Source organism: Numenius arquata, chromosome 2, assembly GCF_964106895.1.
Source record: "Numenius arquata chromosome 2, bNumArq3.hap1.1, whole genome shotgun sequence".
Classification (NCBI taxonomy): Eukaryota; Metazoa; Chordata; class Aves; order Charadriiformes; family Scolopacidae; genus Numenius; species Numenius arquata.
In genome coordinates this window covers 15,956,318-15,974,059 of record NC_133577.1, presented here as the reverse complement: position 1 = coordinate 15,974,059, position 17,742 = coordinate 15,956,318, and the positions used below count along the sequence as shown (strand labels likewise).

Sequence of the window (17,742 nt, the reverse complement as noted above, 5' to 3'; positions counted from 1 at the left end):
GCACTCTTCCTGGCACATTTTTGGCCTGTGCCCCAGACTAGACAATCCTCCAGGCAGAGGCTGCTCTCAGCAGGTAATATTCATAGATTCATAGATTGGTCCAGGCCAGAAGGGACCTCCAAAGGTCATCTAGTCCGACCTCCCCGCAGTCAGCAGGGACACCCCCGACTAGACGAGGTTGCCCTGGGCCTCGTCGAGCTTCACCTTGAATATCTCAAGGGAAGGGGCCTCAACCACTTCCCTGGGCAACCTGTTCCAGTGTTCCACCACCCTCATGGTAAAGAACTTTTTCCTAACATCCAATCTAAATCTCCCCTTCTCCAACTTAAAACCATTGCCCCTCGTCCTGTCACTGCTGGCCTTTGTAAACAGACCCTCCCCAGCCTTCCTGTAGGCCCCCCTCAGGTACTGGAAGGCCGCTATGAGGTCTCCCTGGAGCCTCCTTTTCTCCAAGCTGAACAACCCCAGCTCCCTCAGTCTGTCCTCATAGGAGAGGTGTTCCAACCCCCTGATCATTTTGGTGGCCCTCCTCTGGACCCGCTCCATCAGGTCCATGTCCTTTCTATATTGAGGGCTCCAGACCTGCACACAGTACTCCAGGTGAGGTCTCACCAGAGCAGAGCAAAGTGGCAGAATCACCTCTCTATGGACAAGGCCTCTGTAGAGAAGAGGGTTTAGCCATACCACGCTAGTTGCTCTGAGGGCTAAAATATGGTCCACAGTTTGTTTTATTTACTAGAACAAACATAGCCTTTATTGGGGTTTTCTTAATCCTTTGGTGGATTTTTTATTTTGTGAATTTGTCTAATCACTTCTGAAACCCAGGTAAGCCCATAATTTAGGCAATACCCCATGGCCATGAGATCTACTGCATGAGCAGTGCATGAAGAAATGTCTCCTGTTTGTTTCAGAACTGTCACCACTACCTAGCCTTCAGAGTAAAAGCAGAGGGTTTTACCTTGGTTTATGATACACAGAGAACATTTCTTATTATTATTTTACTAAAGGAGACACAATTTTGCAAGTAACAGTGATTCATTTCAGCTGGCATGCAGAGGGATGTGACACCATTACTATTTTTATTGACTATTCATCATGTCTACGTGGCTCTGGGGCAATTCTATTGCCTAAATGTAGCTCCTCAGCACTGGCCTGGGAAGAGCTGGGCTGTATGTAAACGCAAGGACAGGTTCCTGGGGCAGCCCGTTGCGGTTCTGAAGCACAGGTCAGTGGCTTGGGAGATGTATTGATGTCAACCATCCTCCTGGTTCTAACCAAACGAATGATCTGTGTATGCCTCTTAAAAGATGTTAGGTTGGTAAATACACTGGGTGATTCTGGGACATAAGATTAGATCCTTCAAGGGATTTAAATGGAATCACTCACTCCAAGAATTAAGCACATTGCTTAGGGCTGCGGTAATACACTGTCCCTCAGAATGTCATATCTCTGAACCTTTTCCTAAAGTCAGGCAGTCTGATCTGAGCATTGCAAAACATTCCTTTCTGTTAAAGTTTGACTATTTTAAGGAAGCCATGGGTCTGTCATAAAACATTTTGCTGGTGTTAGAGCACTTGCCAAAGTTTTAGGATAAGATCTCAGTTTAAAATTAGGCCATGTGCTTGGAAGTGAGGGGAAAAGCAGCTTATGGTTCTTTCACTGGATCTTGGACCTGAGCTACTCAGCAGTGTAACTTTTCCCAGAAAACTTAGTTCCTTCTGGGCTTTAGATGCCGCAAAGACTAGACAGGTATGTTTGTGCATACATAGAATCATCTAATGTTTTTTGAGAGTTTCTGGGAAGTAATTTCCGCCCCCCCCCGGCCCGGTGCTTACGGCGCTTACATCACCACAGTGTTCCTGGGTTGTCACTGTAACTGTTTGCATCTGGTTGCAATTCTGCTCCCACTTGTCTAAATTCCACTAGCAATTTTAAAAAATTGTGATAGGCCTCACAGACTGCAGAGATGGTACAAATTTTTGCACTATATATCACTATATCACTGTGTTTTGGATTATCATGGTAGATTACTGAATGGTTGATTTTCTTTTTAAGTAGGATGCTTTCCTCAATGTCATGCTATTTCATGTTCCAGAGAGGAGTTTCCCTTTCTGAACCTGGCAGTCATTCAAGATGCCACAACAATATCCTTTTCTCATGAAAAGTAAACTTGCTATGTGAGGAGCTTCATCGCTGGGCCATGACTATAACCTATCAAAGAGTCTGGATCCCTGCTGTTTTGATGCTATTTATAAAAAAGCTTCCTTTCCTTTTCCCTTTTCAGGAAATAATAACCCTAATATGGACCCTGGTGTCCAGCCTGTCACTAAGCAAAGTCTCCCAGCTAAGGAATGAAGAGCAGCCATCCAAGCGTCTGTCCTTTTTCTGCGAGGAAAAGCAGTTAACTCCTCTGAGCATCTGCATAAGATGTTCACACTCTGCCAAAATTAACCATGTCACTCTTTGTGTATCTATCTGGTTTATTTGGGGCTTGCTCTGTAGATTTTTATTATCTTGGTGATCTTCTGTGTTATAAGAAAACCTTTATATATACACATTCCACTCCTTCACCTCTTAATTGTTTATGTTAATCTTTCCCCATTGGAGTCCATAAATTAGACAGCCATAAAAGTCCTCAGATAACATCAGCAGAAAGCGTTGCCTTGCTACTGAATTGCCTATGGCCAGCTGCTCACAGGCATATTCAAGTACCCCAGTAATGGGTACAAAAGGAGAGCCTGGGCAGTTCTGAAGTACACGTCACTCTTGTTAGTCTTTCCTCATGCCTCACTTCTTCCTCACTCTTCTCCATAGGATCCTATGAGGTCAGGTAGGCATGTACACCGATGCTCCTTTCCATCCTATATCAGTACTGAGTATCAGAAAAAGTATGGACTTGCTGCCATACTCAGATGCCACCTCTGTACCAGCAAGTTAGCAGATGTTGCCAGGTAAGGAAACACTGTACTGTTTAGCTGCTAGAGAGGTCCCTGGAACCTCTGGAAGAGAGGTCCCTCCCCTCTGGAACATGAAACACTGGACAAAGGCCAGTGACTGCTTCCCTAAACATTCAGCTCAGGCATGTGCCCAGACCATGGATGATGCCAAGTTACAATTTGCATGTAGGCACCTTGTCTTGCAGGACAAATGCATTAACTAGGATGGATTTGGGTTATTCATTGTCTGCTGACCGCAGGGCCAGCTCTTTTTTCCCCAGAAAAAATATTATCAAGAGCAGATGTAGCCAGACTCCTTGTCCTCCAAAAATCCCTCACTTTTCCTAACCAGAAAAGAAAGAAGATAACAGTTCTCACCAATCACATAGCATGTCATCCAGGTTCCCTTGCCAAACACACCTTGGAGAAAACGGAAGATCAAAAATACAGTAAAGTTGGGTGCGAATGCCACTATGATACCACATATCCCAACCCCGAGACAGGAGAGCAGGTAGATGAGGATTCTGCCATATCTGTTAGAAAAGAAAGTGAAAATCATGAAAAGACACAAAGAATTATTTTTTTTCCCTGGCACCTCATTTTAATGCTAGATGTGAAAGTGCCTTTTTGAGATCCACTTTGTTCCAAAGGGAGGCTGCCTGAAACTTCATAGAGTTGGCCCTTCAGATATGGGGTACGCCTTTATGTCACTAATTTTAAAACTGGTGATGTCCTCACCAAGCCCCTTTTTATCTTAGAAAACAGTTTGACTTTTTGTATCTAAGCTATGGCCCATATGTTACAGTTCAGATTTTTGATCCCATTGAAATAAGGGCAACTTTTGTTGGGGATTTCTGTTTTCAAAAATTAGTCTTTTAATAGTAATTACAGCTAGTTCTGTGAAAGTAAGTATTTTTTTCTTTAATTACGTTATTGGATTTTCCATTGTTTTTTTTAGGTTTAGACCACTTGTTTTCAAAGTCTGTTTAACATATTCATGAGTCTCATTTTCCAGCAAAAAACATCATTATTAATAGGTGTGCTCAAGGTAAACTGTAATTCAAATTAAAAAAAAAGAACAATGAACCAACAACAAAACCTCCCTGTAGTTTCATGGCAACTGTGTCCTTGGAACACAAATAGAATTTCCATTTTGATCTCTTCTCCATTGTTATTGTTGCTGTTTTAAGAAGAAGAAACTGTGAAAACTGATGCAGCTGTTTATCTTACCAAAAAGTATTTGAGAGAATATTTGTTTGTTCATTTTGTTCAAAAGATTTCATGAGAAGAATTTATATGGGACAAAAACCAGAGTATTTTCAACCAGGTCCATTTGTTTCAGTGCTGCCAAGGAGACAAAAGTCCACAGGTCTGGCTGCAGCACATTCCCCCAGTGCTATCCATGTACAGCACTCATGGTTTTTTGGTAGTTACATTATGCTTAATACACAGTACTCCTAAACACGTTATTTTATTTTAATAATTAGCTGTAATATCTCTACTCTTACACAGGCTCAAAGTGCTAGCGTCACAGCTGCCCAGCCAGACATTGAGCAGAGATATCCTAAGTTAGCTAGTGCCATGGCATCTTTCCACCTTACTTTTCCCCTTATTACTATATCCCTTGGAAAGATGAGGTTTTCCTTGAAAGTACTTTTATTTGCTAGTTCAAAATTTGTTATCTGAATGACGTTCTAGATGATTCTGTAAGTATTCCTGCCCACAAAGAAATTGTACTTTAAAATATTATTACTATTATTACAGATACCAAAGAAAAATAAAAAAGCCAGAAAGTATTTTATGAACTGAAGAAATATGATCATGATCTGCCATTGGAATCATCAGTGGTGCTCTCAGCCAACACGTAGATTGACTACCGTTAATTATCAGCACAAAGCACAAACCACGTTCCTTTCTTTACTATAAGAGCAAGGTAGAGCTTATGGGAGCTCCCTGCTCTGGGGCAGATCAGCACCTCAAGCCTGAATATCACCCACATCTTTTCCTTGGTATTCATCCAGCTCTAACACAGTTGAGGACTGGCTGGGGGGAGCTGTGACCTCAGTGGTAAGTGTATGAGTCCAGCCTGTGAATGCAGAGAGTTTCCTTATTGAGTTCCTTCCTTCTTTCCTCGAGTAGCTGCTTTCTTCATCAATGATGTCTATTAAACATCCTCCAGTAAACAGCAGACCATAAAACTCCTCTGAATGCTTCCTTTTCATTTCTGTGTCCTTCTGCCCTTCCTGGGTCCAGATGTGCACAGAAAACATCGGAAAACACAAGAAAACCTCTTTTCATGACATTTTAACATCCAAACAGGATCAGTAAGTACAATCGTATTAGTTTCCAGCCCAAAAGGAAGCGAAGACTACCTTGCTTTTTTAACCAGGCTGGGGATGTTTATCCAACCTCCAAGGTTTTTTGAAGCATGCTTATTGCAGGTGACAGTCTGATTGTCACCTTATTGCAGGTGACACCTCTGATTTCACCTCTGAAAAAAATCGAAGGACAGCAGCACTTAAACAGTACCTGTCTGCAGCGTAGCCCAGGGTGAACGCGCCGGCCAGAAACCCCAGATTGAGGATAGCCTGTGAGAGATCCAGCATCCAGGCATTGCCGCACACAAGGTTATACTGCAGGAACAAGGCAGAGGCATAAATACCCCAGGTGGGTCATTAATCATCCTCAGGGCAAAACATTATAGAAACTGCACAAGGCCAGGCAAGAAAGAGGAAGGGGAATGGGAAGGGGAAGGAGAATTGGAAGTTCAGATGTGCTTGTTCTACAGCAAGCACCACTAGCCCAGGGAAGCGCAGCCATAGCAAGCACTCTTCAAGCTATCATGAAGATAGAGGGAGAGCTCCTCCTTGCCAAAAGGATGCTGTGCTTCATACATCAGTTGTCCAGATATGGAAAGCAAATTGGCCTTTTGCAAACCAAACACAACACTGTTAAATATGTTGCCAAGGCAAAACCATGACTTTGTTTAGTGCAGAATAAGGGTGTGCAGCTATAGCCAATGAAAACATCTGCTTGCAGAAAGAGTTTAATTGTTTTTCTTAGTGCCTTCTAGATAAAAGCAAAACCGTGTGGTCTCTGAGGAAACTTAACACAGATCTCAGATCAATTTCAGACACACTGAATATGTATTTTCTTGGTGTAGCTTTCCCAGACTTTTCTATTCCTTATACTACAGTAGCCATAACTCCCTATCATGATGTTACGTTGGTGGATATCTGAAGAATTCATTAACAGGGATTGGCATGGGGATGAGTGGGGGTGAAGGGAAGAGGGAAGTGGGTGAGAGGAAGGAAGACAAAGAGACTAGGAATTAAAACTAAAATGAATTAAAAATAAATTAGTTATCCAGACAGTATGTCATTGGAAATTACTTTAAAGCTTCTTTGAGAATAAAGAAATACCAACCACTGCCTGCCACGTTCTGCAGACCTTATTGGAGTCAGGAGGTTTCAGTCTGTACCTGGGGTAACCTTAGGAACAATGCAGCTTCAGGACCAAGGGAAGACACAGACATTAGCAGCTGCCAACCTTTACCCTAGAGGGACCCTTTTGCTTTTAGGCATTAGCTGTAAGAAATCTTTTAATCACTGACAAGGCTGCTGAAACTCACACAGCGTGCCACATTTGTGCTCGCCAGCACACGTACCACAGTATCCGCTCAGACACTGTGCTTGGATGGGGTGGCCAAAGGGTGGGTTAGAGAGAAGATTCTCTTCTCCCACTCACAATTCTTCAGATTCGGAAATTTAGTGCTGCGAACCCTAGCTCTGTCTTAGTCCATTTGCCTGTTCTAACACCCAGTGGGTATTGCCTGGGATTTCAGAGGTGCCTACACAGGAGACGCAGGGGGTACCTAGGCTTGGATATTACTGAGCCTGAATCTGAACCCCAAAATCTAAAATAATACTCTTAAATGTTTATTTATGTGCCTAAATAAGAAACCATTTCTTTCAACAGTCTGAACTCCACACAGGTGCTATTCACACGCATTTCTATGGGCTATTCTTCACTTTTGGAAATTAAAAACTCTCCAGTTTTGGTTCCAGAGGCACTATTAGCACTGTCACTGACAGTAACTACAGCAGAATCATTGTTGTTAGTTATGATGATTTTACTGGAAGTCCAGGATTTGGAGGGGGTTGTGGCTTTTTGTTTCTCTTGAAGCCACATGTCTGGGAATTTTGTGACTGAGAACTGCAGTTTCCAGCTCTCACAACTGTGGAGAAAAATTTGGCTAGTAACCTCATAGGTCCCCCACTCAACAGATATTCCAACCCCACTGACTTGAAACAAAGTCATGGTTTTGATGTCAACCCTGTTACTCCAGGGAGCCTGATTGGCCGCTTTTCATCCAAGCCAGCCCATCAGCATCTGGCTTCCACTTCTGTAAATCTTGAGCAGGAGCTGCAGAAGCCTCAGCTTCCTCTGAGAGGAATAAAACTTGCTCTCAGTTGTCATAGTCAAGGGCTATTGCAATGCTTTCCTAAAATAGCCTGAACATGGAATGGCTCTTTCAGACTTCAAACACTGCTTAACCTCTTGCTTCTTGAAACTATGACAGCCCTGGCAAATGGTATCAAAAGGTGTAGCTTTGGAAAGCAGAGTTTTTTCATGAGAATGACCATCAAAAGAAGATTTTAGAAGGCAGTGTAAGTGACTGTGCTGATGGCAGAGGTTGGGGCTCTCAGAGGAGCATCTGAAGCCACTTGTAGAGTGCAATACAGCTTACCAGAAGGCTAAAAACCAGCTACAAGAAAATATTAGCTTCAAAATTGCACTGCTGAAGTGTAACAGAAAAAGGAAACGATTACATGAAGATATAGGCAGAGACAGCAACCAGGAAGAGTGGTTTCACATGAGCTCAAGGAAATTTCTCTGATTTAGCCAGAGTTGTACTGAGCTAGAAATTTCACAGGCCACATGTCTGGTGAGGTTCCTCAGCCAGGGCCCATACTGGACACGCTGGCACTGCTGTTTATGCACCAAGGGGACCATATGGACAGCTGCTGGACTTGTATATGCATAGACAGATATATACATTGCCTGGTTGGTGGGTCACTGACACGGCTCCTCTGGCCAGTTTAGCCAGCTTTTCAGTTGCAGGTGATACATTCAGGTGCTGGATGTCACTGCTCAGCTGAGCTTTCGCACCACACAACAGCTCTCCCTGGACCTCAAAGCACACCACTGGTCTTTCACACTTCTTGCCTGTCTCACCACATAGCTGCACTCTTCCCTGTGGGTTTTTGGTCAGATCAGTGCCAGCAGGAGAGACCTCATGCTCTGCCATGTGGCTGACAGCCAAATATTTTAAATATTCTGGGAAATAGGAAAATACAGAAAACTTCTAAGAAGCTATGAGCTCTTTCTGAAGAGATTAGTGACAATACGCTAACTGTACTCTCCCAAGTTAGTCCTGTACTTTGTTATTTTCTAAGTATTTAAATAACTTCTGGTACAGATAAGCATTCTCAGACCTTTTCTTTTGGTTGACATAGCACCTAGCATTTAAGTCATCAACGTGCTAATGTCTTGCTTTTCGTTTGCAAACATAACCTTTAGAGGGGAATGTAACCTTTAAAAGAGAATTGCACACCCTGGAGAGATCTTTTTTTTGATCCAAGATGGCTGGCAGACCCACATCACAACTTCAGCTGTGACCTGGTTTGGTTGTGCCTGATAGTTATCCCCATCTGCATCAGTTGGAGGAAAAGCTTCTGCATCTGTTTACACAGGATTTCAGCCTGTCTCCAATTAGCCAGTAGTCCTCCTATATAATACTCCCCCAAAACATCTCCCATGTCCCTTGCTAGCAGTCTCCACAAAAGGGAGCAGAGTGGTGCTTCCTCTCGTTTCTGAACGGCCTGTCCATGCATGGGCTGATGTTTACACTGCTAACACACAGGCTTGCTTCTATGCCCAGGCAGATGCAGTCCATGTTGTGAGGAGCTCACTGTCTAGGAGCACTTCCATGCAAATATCTGGTGGCATCAAGAAGTGGAAGAGCTATCCCTGTCAGCAACCATCTCCCACTGTGAGTAATAGGAGATCCCATTCCCTGGAAGTACATGTTCTTCTCGTAACATACCAAAAAAATCCCAGCATGTGGTCTTTAAATGTCACAGACTACCCTCCCGCAATCCCACTTGGTTTCCAAAATTGGTAACATTGAGAATTAAAAACTCTAGGGCTCTCTATCTGTCTAGACCACAGCTGTCTGACTTTGGTTTTCTTTGTTTTCCTCCTGAACGTTCCAATTTGGCACCTCCAGGGAAGAAGAGCTACAGCTCACACCAATTGAAAATAAGCTGCAGAAGAGATGTGAGACCAATGGCTCATTGCTGAGCATCACACAAGCCTCGCCAAGCTGGGACACAGCTGAAGTTTCCCTTCAGAAGTGTCACCTCTACAGCAGCAGCAGCAGTACACCCCTGCTGCTGCAGAATTTGAGACATACTACGGAGAAACATTTGGTAGATGTTGGAGTGAGGACAGCTTATCCTCCTGTCCTCCCTGTGCACTTGTAGGTGTCTCTCAAACAGTGTCCTCTCAGTCCATGTCAATGCCATGAAGTAAACATTTCTGCTTTCACTTGAATAAGCTCACCCAGGACAACATAGCAGAAAGAGTATGTCACCGTGTTCAGTCTCCTTTCCTCCACAGACCTGAAATTTAATTGCTAAAACATTTACTGCAACATGGGGGGAAGGATATAGAAAAGGAAACGAAAGCCTTAGGGACTCTTGACCCTGATTTTAAGGCTGTTTGTTGACCTGTATAGCGATGGCTACACCTAGACCCTGTTAAAACCTAGCTAGCTGGCTCCTCATTGCAACCATCAGGTGGGTGAGCTAGCTCAGCTGGCCAGCTAAGGACACATGTCCTCTTCCTCAGCGTTGCCATGCTCCCAGCTAAGTCCCTCACTGCACAAGTGCACACACCCAGCACAACCCTACAACTCGTCTCCGCATTCGGTCCTGTGCTCACCTGCATGATTTCCATCCGCTGTACGACAAAAAGCATTGTGTGCTGGAACATGGCCTCCTTCCATCTAGGCAGCTAAAAAACCTTGCGCTGCCCAAATTGATGAACAATCTACATCTGCACTCCATTCCTCTTAGCCTTGGCAATGAGCTGCCATCCTGAGCAGAAGTGAGGTGCCTCCAACAGAGACAGGCAGCAGGATCCAGCCCCTTCAGGACGTCCCCTCTATAGTGACCTTTACAGACTGGGGAAAATCAGTCTCTTTCACCCCAACAGCCTTGCAGCATGGGCATCCATACACTCCTGCTTGGAAATGCATCCCTGTGATGAATGTTTTCCCACCCACTAGAGGCTGGAACATCAACATGAAATCCCAGTGCAGATTTACAGTAGCAGTGGTGTGGCTGGAAGGAACTGCACTGGTGCACTTTGCTGGTCTCTAAAGCAGCACAAACCACCTGAGCGAGATCTACCTGGGATAGGGAAGAGGTTTAGCACTGGGCTCCTGTAGTTCATTACTGGAGTAATCTCTATACAAAGGGGTGGGAACTGGCTGAGATGGGAACAGAAGTGCTCGTACATGACTAATGACTGGGAAACACAGGGGCTGTGAAAACTTCTCATTTCTTCATAGCTTTAGCAGAAGGCAAACATTTTCCATTGTAGTTCGACATGCAGACTAACGGAAGCCTTGTAATTCCTGGTACTGGAGAGGCCTTTATGGACCAAGTACGTCCCAAAACACTTCAGCCCACCTATCCCTGCAGAAATGCATTGCTTTAAATGACAACATGTCATTAAAAGCTCCTCAAAATGTAGCAACTTTGAGTAGGAGTTTGGAAACACTTTACTGCCTGTTACAATTAGATTTCAAAGTGATGGATGAAACTCTTTGGTCAATAAAAAGATTCCTCAGCCCATTTACAACAGCATATTGAGAGCCCCCACATATGTTTTAAGTGGCATTCATACAAATGGCCAAACAGAGGCTGATTTACCCTTCTACTCCCAGTGACAAAAGGTTTAGGGCAATATTTGTCATTTAAGGAAACCTGGGAAGATGGAGACTGTCGCTGCATGTTCCTTATTTGTTGCTGGGTAGCTCTTCTCCATCTCTCTTGTCCTCTGGGCTGTCAAACTGCTATCTTTCACACATGCTTACTGCAACAAAACACCCTGCAAGCCCATGCAATGGAAAGGGAAAAATTACCAGGTTTTTTTCTCTTTCTGTCAAAGCTTCTCTCAGAGTGCTAAGGGACAAAGCAAGGGCACTGTCCTTTTCCATGTCTTGTTTCAAGATAAGCACTTAACAGGACAAATGGAGTCAGCCTCTACCCTGCTCCTAGGGCACTGTGGCTCAAGGCCGGACAAACAGCTTAGCTTTGAAAGCTTTGGAGGTGTCTCTCCTGTGAATGGCCCAAGACCCAGCCAGTACCTTTGCATCCCTGGCACTCAGATCACCTGGTCTCATTGAGCCTCCTAGGACAGACCTTTTCTGTCTCTTTTTCTTATGCCTATCCATGGCCAAAGCAAGAGGGAGGCAGAGAAACTTACCATCTCCTAAAGAAGGGAAAACAGCAGCTGTCCTAAAAACAATAAGAAAAGCCAAGGCCTGAACCCTCAGCCAGTACCAGCTGGCTCGATGGCAGTGACAGAAACGTAGCCCCACTCACGTAATCCATGCACGGAACTGCTCCAGGCCCTCTCATACTGCGAAAGCTTAGTTAGAGCTTCATAAGAAATTCAGCAATTGCTGCTCCTCTGCCCTTTTTCCCTTTCCCTCCACTACTTAATATTAATCCCATCATGACAGTGGAAATAAGAGGGTACTGGCATGCCAGTGAAAACGATCACACTAGATCAACACTTTGAGGGTGAATTGCATTGTTTATTGCTTTGGAGGAAGACAGCAAAAGGACCAGCTGTGCTTTCTCCACCCTGAGCTTGACCACCATGTTATCTCCTGCTCTGAGGGATTGTAAAACCTATGAGACAAGCGTTATTGCCTTGCTTAGAGGTTTCTCTGCAAATGCTGGCTGACTATTATTTTCTGAGACAGCTGGCAAGCAGAGGAGTAAGAAGATTTATTCCCAGCAGGTGCAATTGGATAGTTCAGATGATCATTTGTCCACCATAGACCTCACACTTTGGCAGTAAACTGTTGCCAGGTCTCGGCATCATCCACGGTGTGAAGACTTGCTGCAGACAGGGCATATTGGAATCGGTCCCTTCTGCTGAACTCCTGCCAACAAAGGCTGCTAATAAGCCTAAAATATGCCAGCTGTGCTGTAGCTGCTGATGACCGTGTAGACTTCCCTCTTCCTGTCATCCACCATCACAGGCCATTCAACCTGCAGATGCAGTTGTAATTCATGCACATGCCTCTAGGAGTCATCCCCGCCAAAAATGGCTTAAAAAAAAGGCTATTGTTTTGCAAACTGTCACCAGCTGCCCTGTCACAGAATGCTAGACTTTTTCCACTGTGCCAAAAGTACATAGTGCCAAAGCCCAGCAGCATTAAAGGTCAGCAGCGACTCAGTCTTCAGCACAGATTCCTCGGGAAAATAGGTTTAGTGATTTCTGTATGTGCTGGGTATATGTGTCCCTCACGAGGCTCACCTGGCAGGAGATGGCAGGCAACATGCTTCCTACTTCAAGTGTTATGGAGCACAGGGGGTGACTTGGGCTTCCTTCCAGAGTCCCAGGCCAGAGCATGAGGCTGTGCCACCCCCATTGGTCCACCGCAGCGCCCCGGCACCCCTGCTCTTCTGCCTGCTCCATCCACTGCACAGAAAGGCCATCTTTCCCTGCTCTTCTCCCCCTGTAAGAGGTGCTGCTGTCACCAGCCTTCCCTCCCAAGCACCAGCCACCTGCTACAACCAGCATCATTTCAGATGGCATCAGCTGGCACAAGCCAGGAATGGATTTAGCTCGATAATTACCCATTCATCCTCCCTCTCCAAGCAAAACCTGAGAAGCCACTGGGTTCCTTCCCACCACTGACGCACACAGCTGCGTCTTCCAGTTTCACAGGGAGCTGTGCAAGACCCGCTCAATTAAACGGGAGCAGATTGCACTGGGCCAAGGTCCTCTGCACAGATCTACCACCTGCGACAGCATTGCGTCGGAGGGGTCACTGCCAAGTTTTACACATAGCAAGGGACTTTGCTGACATCTCAAAACCTTTACATCATCCCTAGTTTGCTTGACTCTAATTCAGGCACCGCGGTGCTGGGCTGTGTGTGCAGCACCAGCGGACAACTCCTCCTCTGATCCAGATTGCCCTCACAAAAAAGGCTGCCCTAAAGCAATGGAGCAGAGAGACCCTTAGGCATGTCTCTGCAGGAGTAGGAACCTCTCTCAGAACCTGTGAGACATCAAAAGAAGATTTTAAAAAGGAATCATTAGCACTGCTCTTACGCTTGTCACTAGACCAAGCTAATTGGCTTTGCCATGTGTTTCTCCTAGTAGGTTTTGCTCATCTCCTCAAATCCTGAAGGAGGTAAGCCCTGGTACGTTCTCCCAGTACCCCAGCACTGAGACTCAGGAGTCCCGCAGCAGCAGGTGATGCAGCAGGCACCTCAGGTACTGCTTACGAAGCAGTGGGTGCTTTTTATCAGTCCACATTCCCTCTTTTTCCTCTGCTTCCTGCTGCTGATGCCACTGTGAACGCCTTTATGGAAGACAGCTATCTAAGATGAGAGAGGGGCCAGCAAGCAGCATGCTCCAGTCATGCACAGATCAGAGCAATGAAGTCAGATACTGCAATACCATTCATTTCACAACTCCTCATCAATCAGTCCCTCCAGCCATATGATTTACTTTCTTCAGGGTGCTCAGAACTGATTGCAATGGCCTGTGGTTTGCCTGCCAGACCTACTCTGTGACATGACATCTTTTCCCAGCAAAAGCTTTACATGCCTGCATTTGCCCTCTGCCTCCCTTGTCACACAGCAAATCCACACCAGATCTGCGCTTGCCGAAGGCCTGGAAAAACTCCTTCAGTACCCTGACTTTTCCTTTTCCCCCTCTCTCTTTCTCCCTGAACATATGTCCTTCAGATTGTCATGTAACTCATCCTTTTAACTTTGTCTCCCTGGTCGCTTCCACTGTTGATTCAGCCAGACATAAAGTGCCAGAAATCTTAAGATAGTTGAAAGAAACAGAAACATTTCTGCACACTTGGACAAAATGAAACATTTACAAGAAGACAGATGAGAAAATCCATGTTTGATGATCTGATTAAACAGAGCACAGATCTGCTTAACTTGAGTCATGACATGTTAGAACCTCAGCTGAGTAAAAGGAGACTAAATTAAGTCTGGGATTTAAATTGTCTTTGCTGGATGTGTAACACATTAATAGATATCAAGCTCCTTTTAATAGCTGATCTCAAAGCAACTGAGCCAGGACGTGCATGCCACAAGCTTCCTTTTTAGATGAAGAAAGTGGGCCTCGTGGGATGTGACTTATCTGGCAAATGTTGCAAAACTGGGAACAGGATGCAAGCGCCACAGGTCACAGCTGAGCGCCCTCCGGCTGAGATGCCCCTGGCCAGCAAGAGCGCCTCTAGGAGCAGCAGTGACACTGATGGTGGGACCTGCTACCCTGTCACATCCTGTCACATAGATGTTGATCATCCCAGCCTGCTGCTACTTGCAGAGTGTTACTCCTTGGCTTTCCCAGTGTGTGCCTTTGGGAGCACAGGTGGGGAGTGTTTCCGCAAGCATCCCTTCATCCTTCATCCTGACCCTGACCCTGACCCTGGAGGGTGTCCCCAGGAGAAGGGAGGAAGGAGGCGCAGATAGACAAGGTGTTCACCAGAGAACACTGAACCTTTCACTCCCATTTATTGCTGCAAGACAAACACTGGTTTCATTTTCTCTTAGCTGTACCCAGTGGCTCAGCACTGCTGGAAAATCACAGTGGCTTTGCTAGATACACAAACTGCTGCCATAAACAGACTCTGAGCACAATCCTACGGACACGACTTACACGCTTTCACCTATAGCAAGGCTGAAGGGGAAAACAAAGGAACAACAAAAGAAGATGGTGGGGTTTTTTAAGCTCTGAGGGGAATGGTTAGCACAGACTACCCAGTAAATGGCAACATGACCTAAACCCTCGCAGACCCCTAGAAGAGGTACCTCAGAGGCAGCAGCATAACCTTCCCACCACGGCTGCCTCCCGAGCTTTGTTCTGGAGCCAGGCTATGGCTCCCCAACAGCATTCATCCTCCTGCCACTGTCAGCATGGGCAGACATACATCATTCTCAGGGACTGAAGTTTGACACCAGCTCCCTGTGTGTCACTTGGGGCCCTCCAAGGAGCCTTGATTTCAGCAATCACACACAAAAGCCAATTCTGAAGCTCTGCTCTAGGGCCAGCCAGGTCCTTTGATTTATCTTCTGAGCATAGATCCTGGCTAAAGCTGTACAGGTCAGATGTGGTGCTTAGGCTACAAAGCTGCTGCTCTGAAGAGCCTAAAGCCTGTGAGCAGATCCAGCAGTCCCAGCTGGAGGGATGGTGGATTGAAAGGTCGGGATAGGCACCACTTTTCAGTTCAGTGTTTGCTCAGGGTTTTGCCTGCTCTGCCCTGCTCCCTGTTTCAGAGGGCACAGCTCCCGTGCAAGCACCTAGTTAAAAACCACAGCAGGAGGCTCATGAGACAGGCAGGAGGCAAAGCCTACAGCTGTGCCAACACATTTTGTGGTGCACCTCGACGATTTCCCAGCCAGCCCCTCTAAGCACACTTCATATTTCTCATCACTGTATTGGTGACAGTTACTGTCAGGATGACCTTAAAATACACACTTCTAGTGTGCAGCCTGTGTGCTGGAGCCCGACCACAGCACATCCACAGCATGATTACAGATTACACAGAGGATCTCCTAGGAAAGCATCTTAAATGGTCTTTTGCAGCCTCATTAAAAAGCCACTACATTTGCCAGCTCTTACCACTAGTGGTAACAGTCCGTGGTTCTCCAACTCTGACATTTCAGGAAAAACTGAATAGCTTTGGGTGAAAATGTGTATTTGGTTTTTTTTCCTTTAATAAGCATAATCATTTCTGCTGACTCCTGTCAGATCTGAGAAGGGCAGTCTGCCACTAGTGTTTTTTTATTACTTTCAGACTTCAATTTTCAGTACTGGAAATACAGAGAATAAATAATATACAGTGATCCAGATCGTCAAGTGGTATCAGCTATACTTGGGGTTTACACCACCAAAGTTGCTGGCCCAAAATTGAGTACCAGAAGCATCAGCTGCAAGGACTTAACCCTTTATTTTAATCTGACATTCCCTCTGCGACAGAGCAAGCTTTGTGTGGGGTGTTTGTCTTTGCTTGGCTTTGGAAAGCCACCCTTCAGATCAGCTCACCTTTCCCTAAAAGTTTGACGCTGACACTTGATCATAGTCATGGTCCCAATTTGCTTGTGACTCGGAACGAAACAAATCCGGGAAGGAAAACCAGCCACCAAAGCAACGACCCTTGCGGCGACAATTTCATCTTACTGCTGCAATCACATACTGGAACAGAAGCCACTGACTGAAGGACGGGGATTTTCCTTACCTCGCTGACGATGGATGAGTGGGGCTGTTTATAGACCCAGTTATCGTGGCATGCAGCGAGTGGCAGGTTGCCCACGCTGTGATTGCCGTAGCGGGCGAGTGGGCTGGCGCAGCTGACAGAGGCATCCCACACGACATCCAGCCGCTCGCACTCTCCGCTGGAGGACCCGTTCCCCAGGCGCAAGGGCAGGACCGTGAAGTTTTGCTCCTCTTCCAGACTCCAGCTACATCGTTCACTTAATTCGGCTGCCCCGGGGATTCTGCACCAGTAGTCGCCTGGTGCCTGCCCAAGGAAAACCACGCTTGCGAACAGGAAAGAAAAAGTTACGCCTGTCTGGCAAAGGAGGAAAAAGACCCTCTTTTGAAATCTTCCGAATTCGCCGGCTTCCTTCAAAACCTCATCGAAGGATGGCATTATGCGAGGGCACCACTCAGTCCAGTCGGAGCCGTCCAAGCGATGGCAGAGTTCGTTTTCACACTTCCCAGCGACTGCTGGCACTCCCTATCGACGTGACCGTCTCGCCTCCCCTCGCCCCTCTCGTCTCATGTGCGCACACACGCATGCACACACACGCGAGACAGGTGGGCGTGCAAGGCCGGTGGCATGAGCGGAGCCGGGATGAGCGGCAGGGGTGCGAGCGGGCGCCGGAGCGCGGAGGCTGAGGGAGGGAGGCTCAGGGCATGTCAAGCGGCGCGGGGCTCACAGGCAGCCCGGGAGCAGCGCGATTTAAAGGGCACAAACATATTGTAGGAGAGGAGGGGCGTGCGTTTCCTATTCATCCCGAATGTTAAACAGATTATGTAATAAACCCAGTTAACTCCTTGGGGGCGGGCGAGCCGCAGATGCCCGCTCCCACCGCCGCTGCCACGCGTGGGTAGGTGCAGGGGCAAAGCAGAGAGTTAAACGGGAAAGAGCAAAAAGCAGCGGTGAGTGATGCAGCCTCTCTGCGGGATGGCGGGGGCAGAAGGAAAGTTGTTTCAAAGAGAGCTGTAAAGTCTTTCCTTCGGCAAATAGAAGTGAATACTGTGGCAAAGTTTCATTACTTTTCCAAAGCGCTGCTTCACCCTCTGTACAGATTTAATTTGCGAGAATCTTTCCTTTCTTTAGTGTAAATAAAGGGAGGCTCACAAACTGCACTGGTCCAAAATCCAGGATTTTTTTTTTTTTACATTGGATCTACCTGTTCAAGAAGGCTTCTATATGACCTTGTTAATTTTAATTTCACAA

General features: G+C 46.1%; 1 protein-coding gene across 1 annotated transcript in view; it reads right to left on the bottom strand.

Moving 5' to 3' along the window:
- Positions 1–16,929, bottom strand: part of SLC22A3 (solute carrier family 22 member 3) — a 30,271-nt gene extending 13,342 nt beyond the window's left edge. The window contains exons 1-3 of the mRNA XM_074163889.1: positions 16,516–16,929; positions 5,466–5,569; positions 3,315–3,469 (exon numbers count right to left, since the gene is read on the bottom strand). Coding sequence (XP_074019990.1) covers positions 3,315–3,469; positions 5,466–5,569; positions 16,516–16,929 — 673 coding nt within the window. The remainder of the gene's footprint in view (positions 1–3,314; positions 3,470–5,465; positions 5,570–16,515) is intronic.
- Between the last annotated feature and the right edge of the window lie 813 nt (positions 16,930–17,742).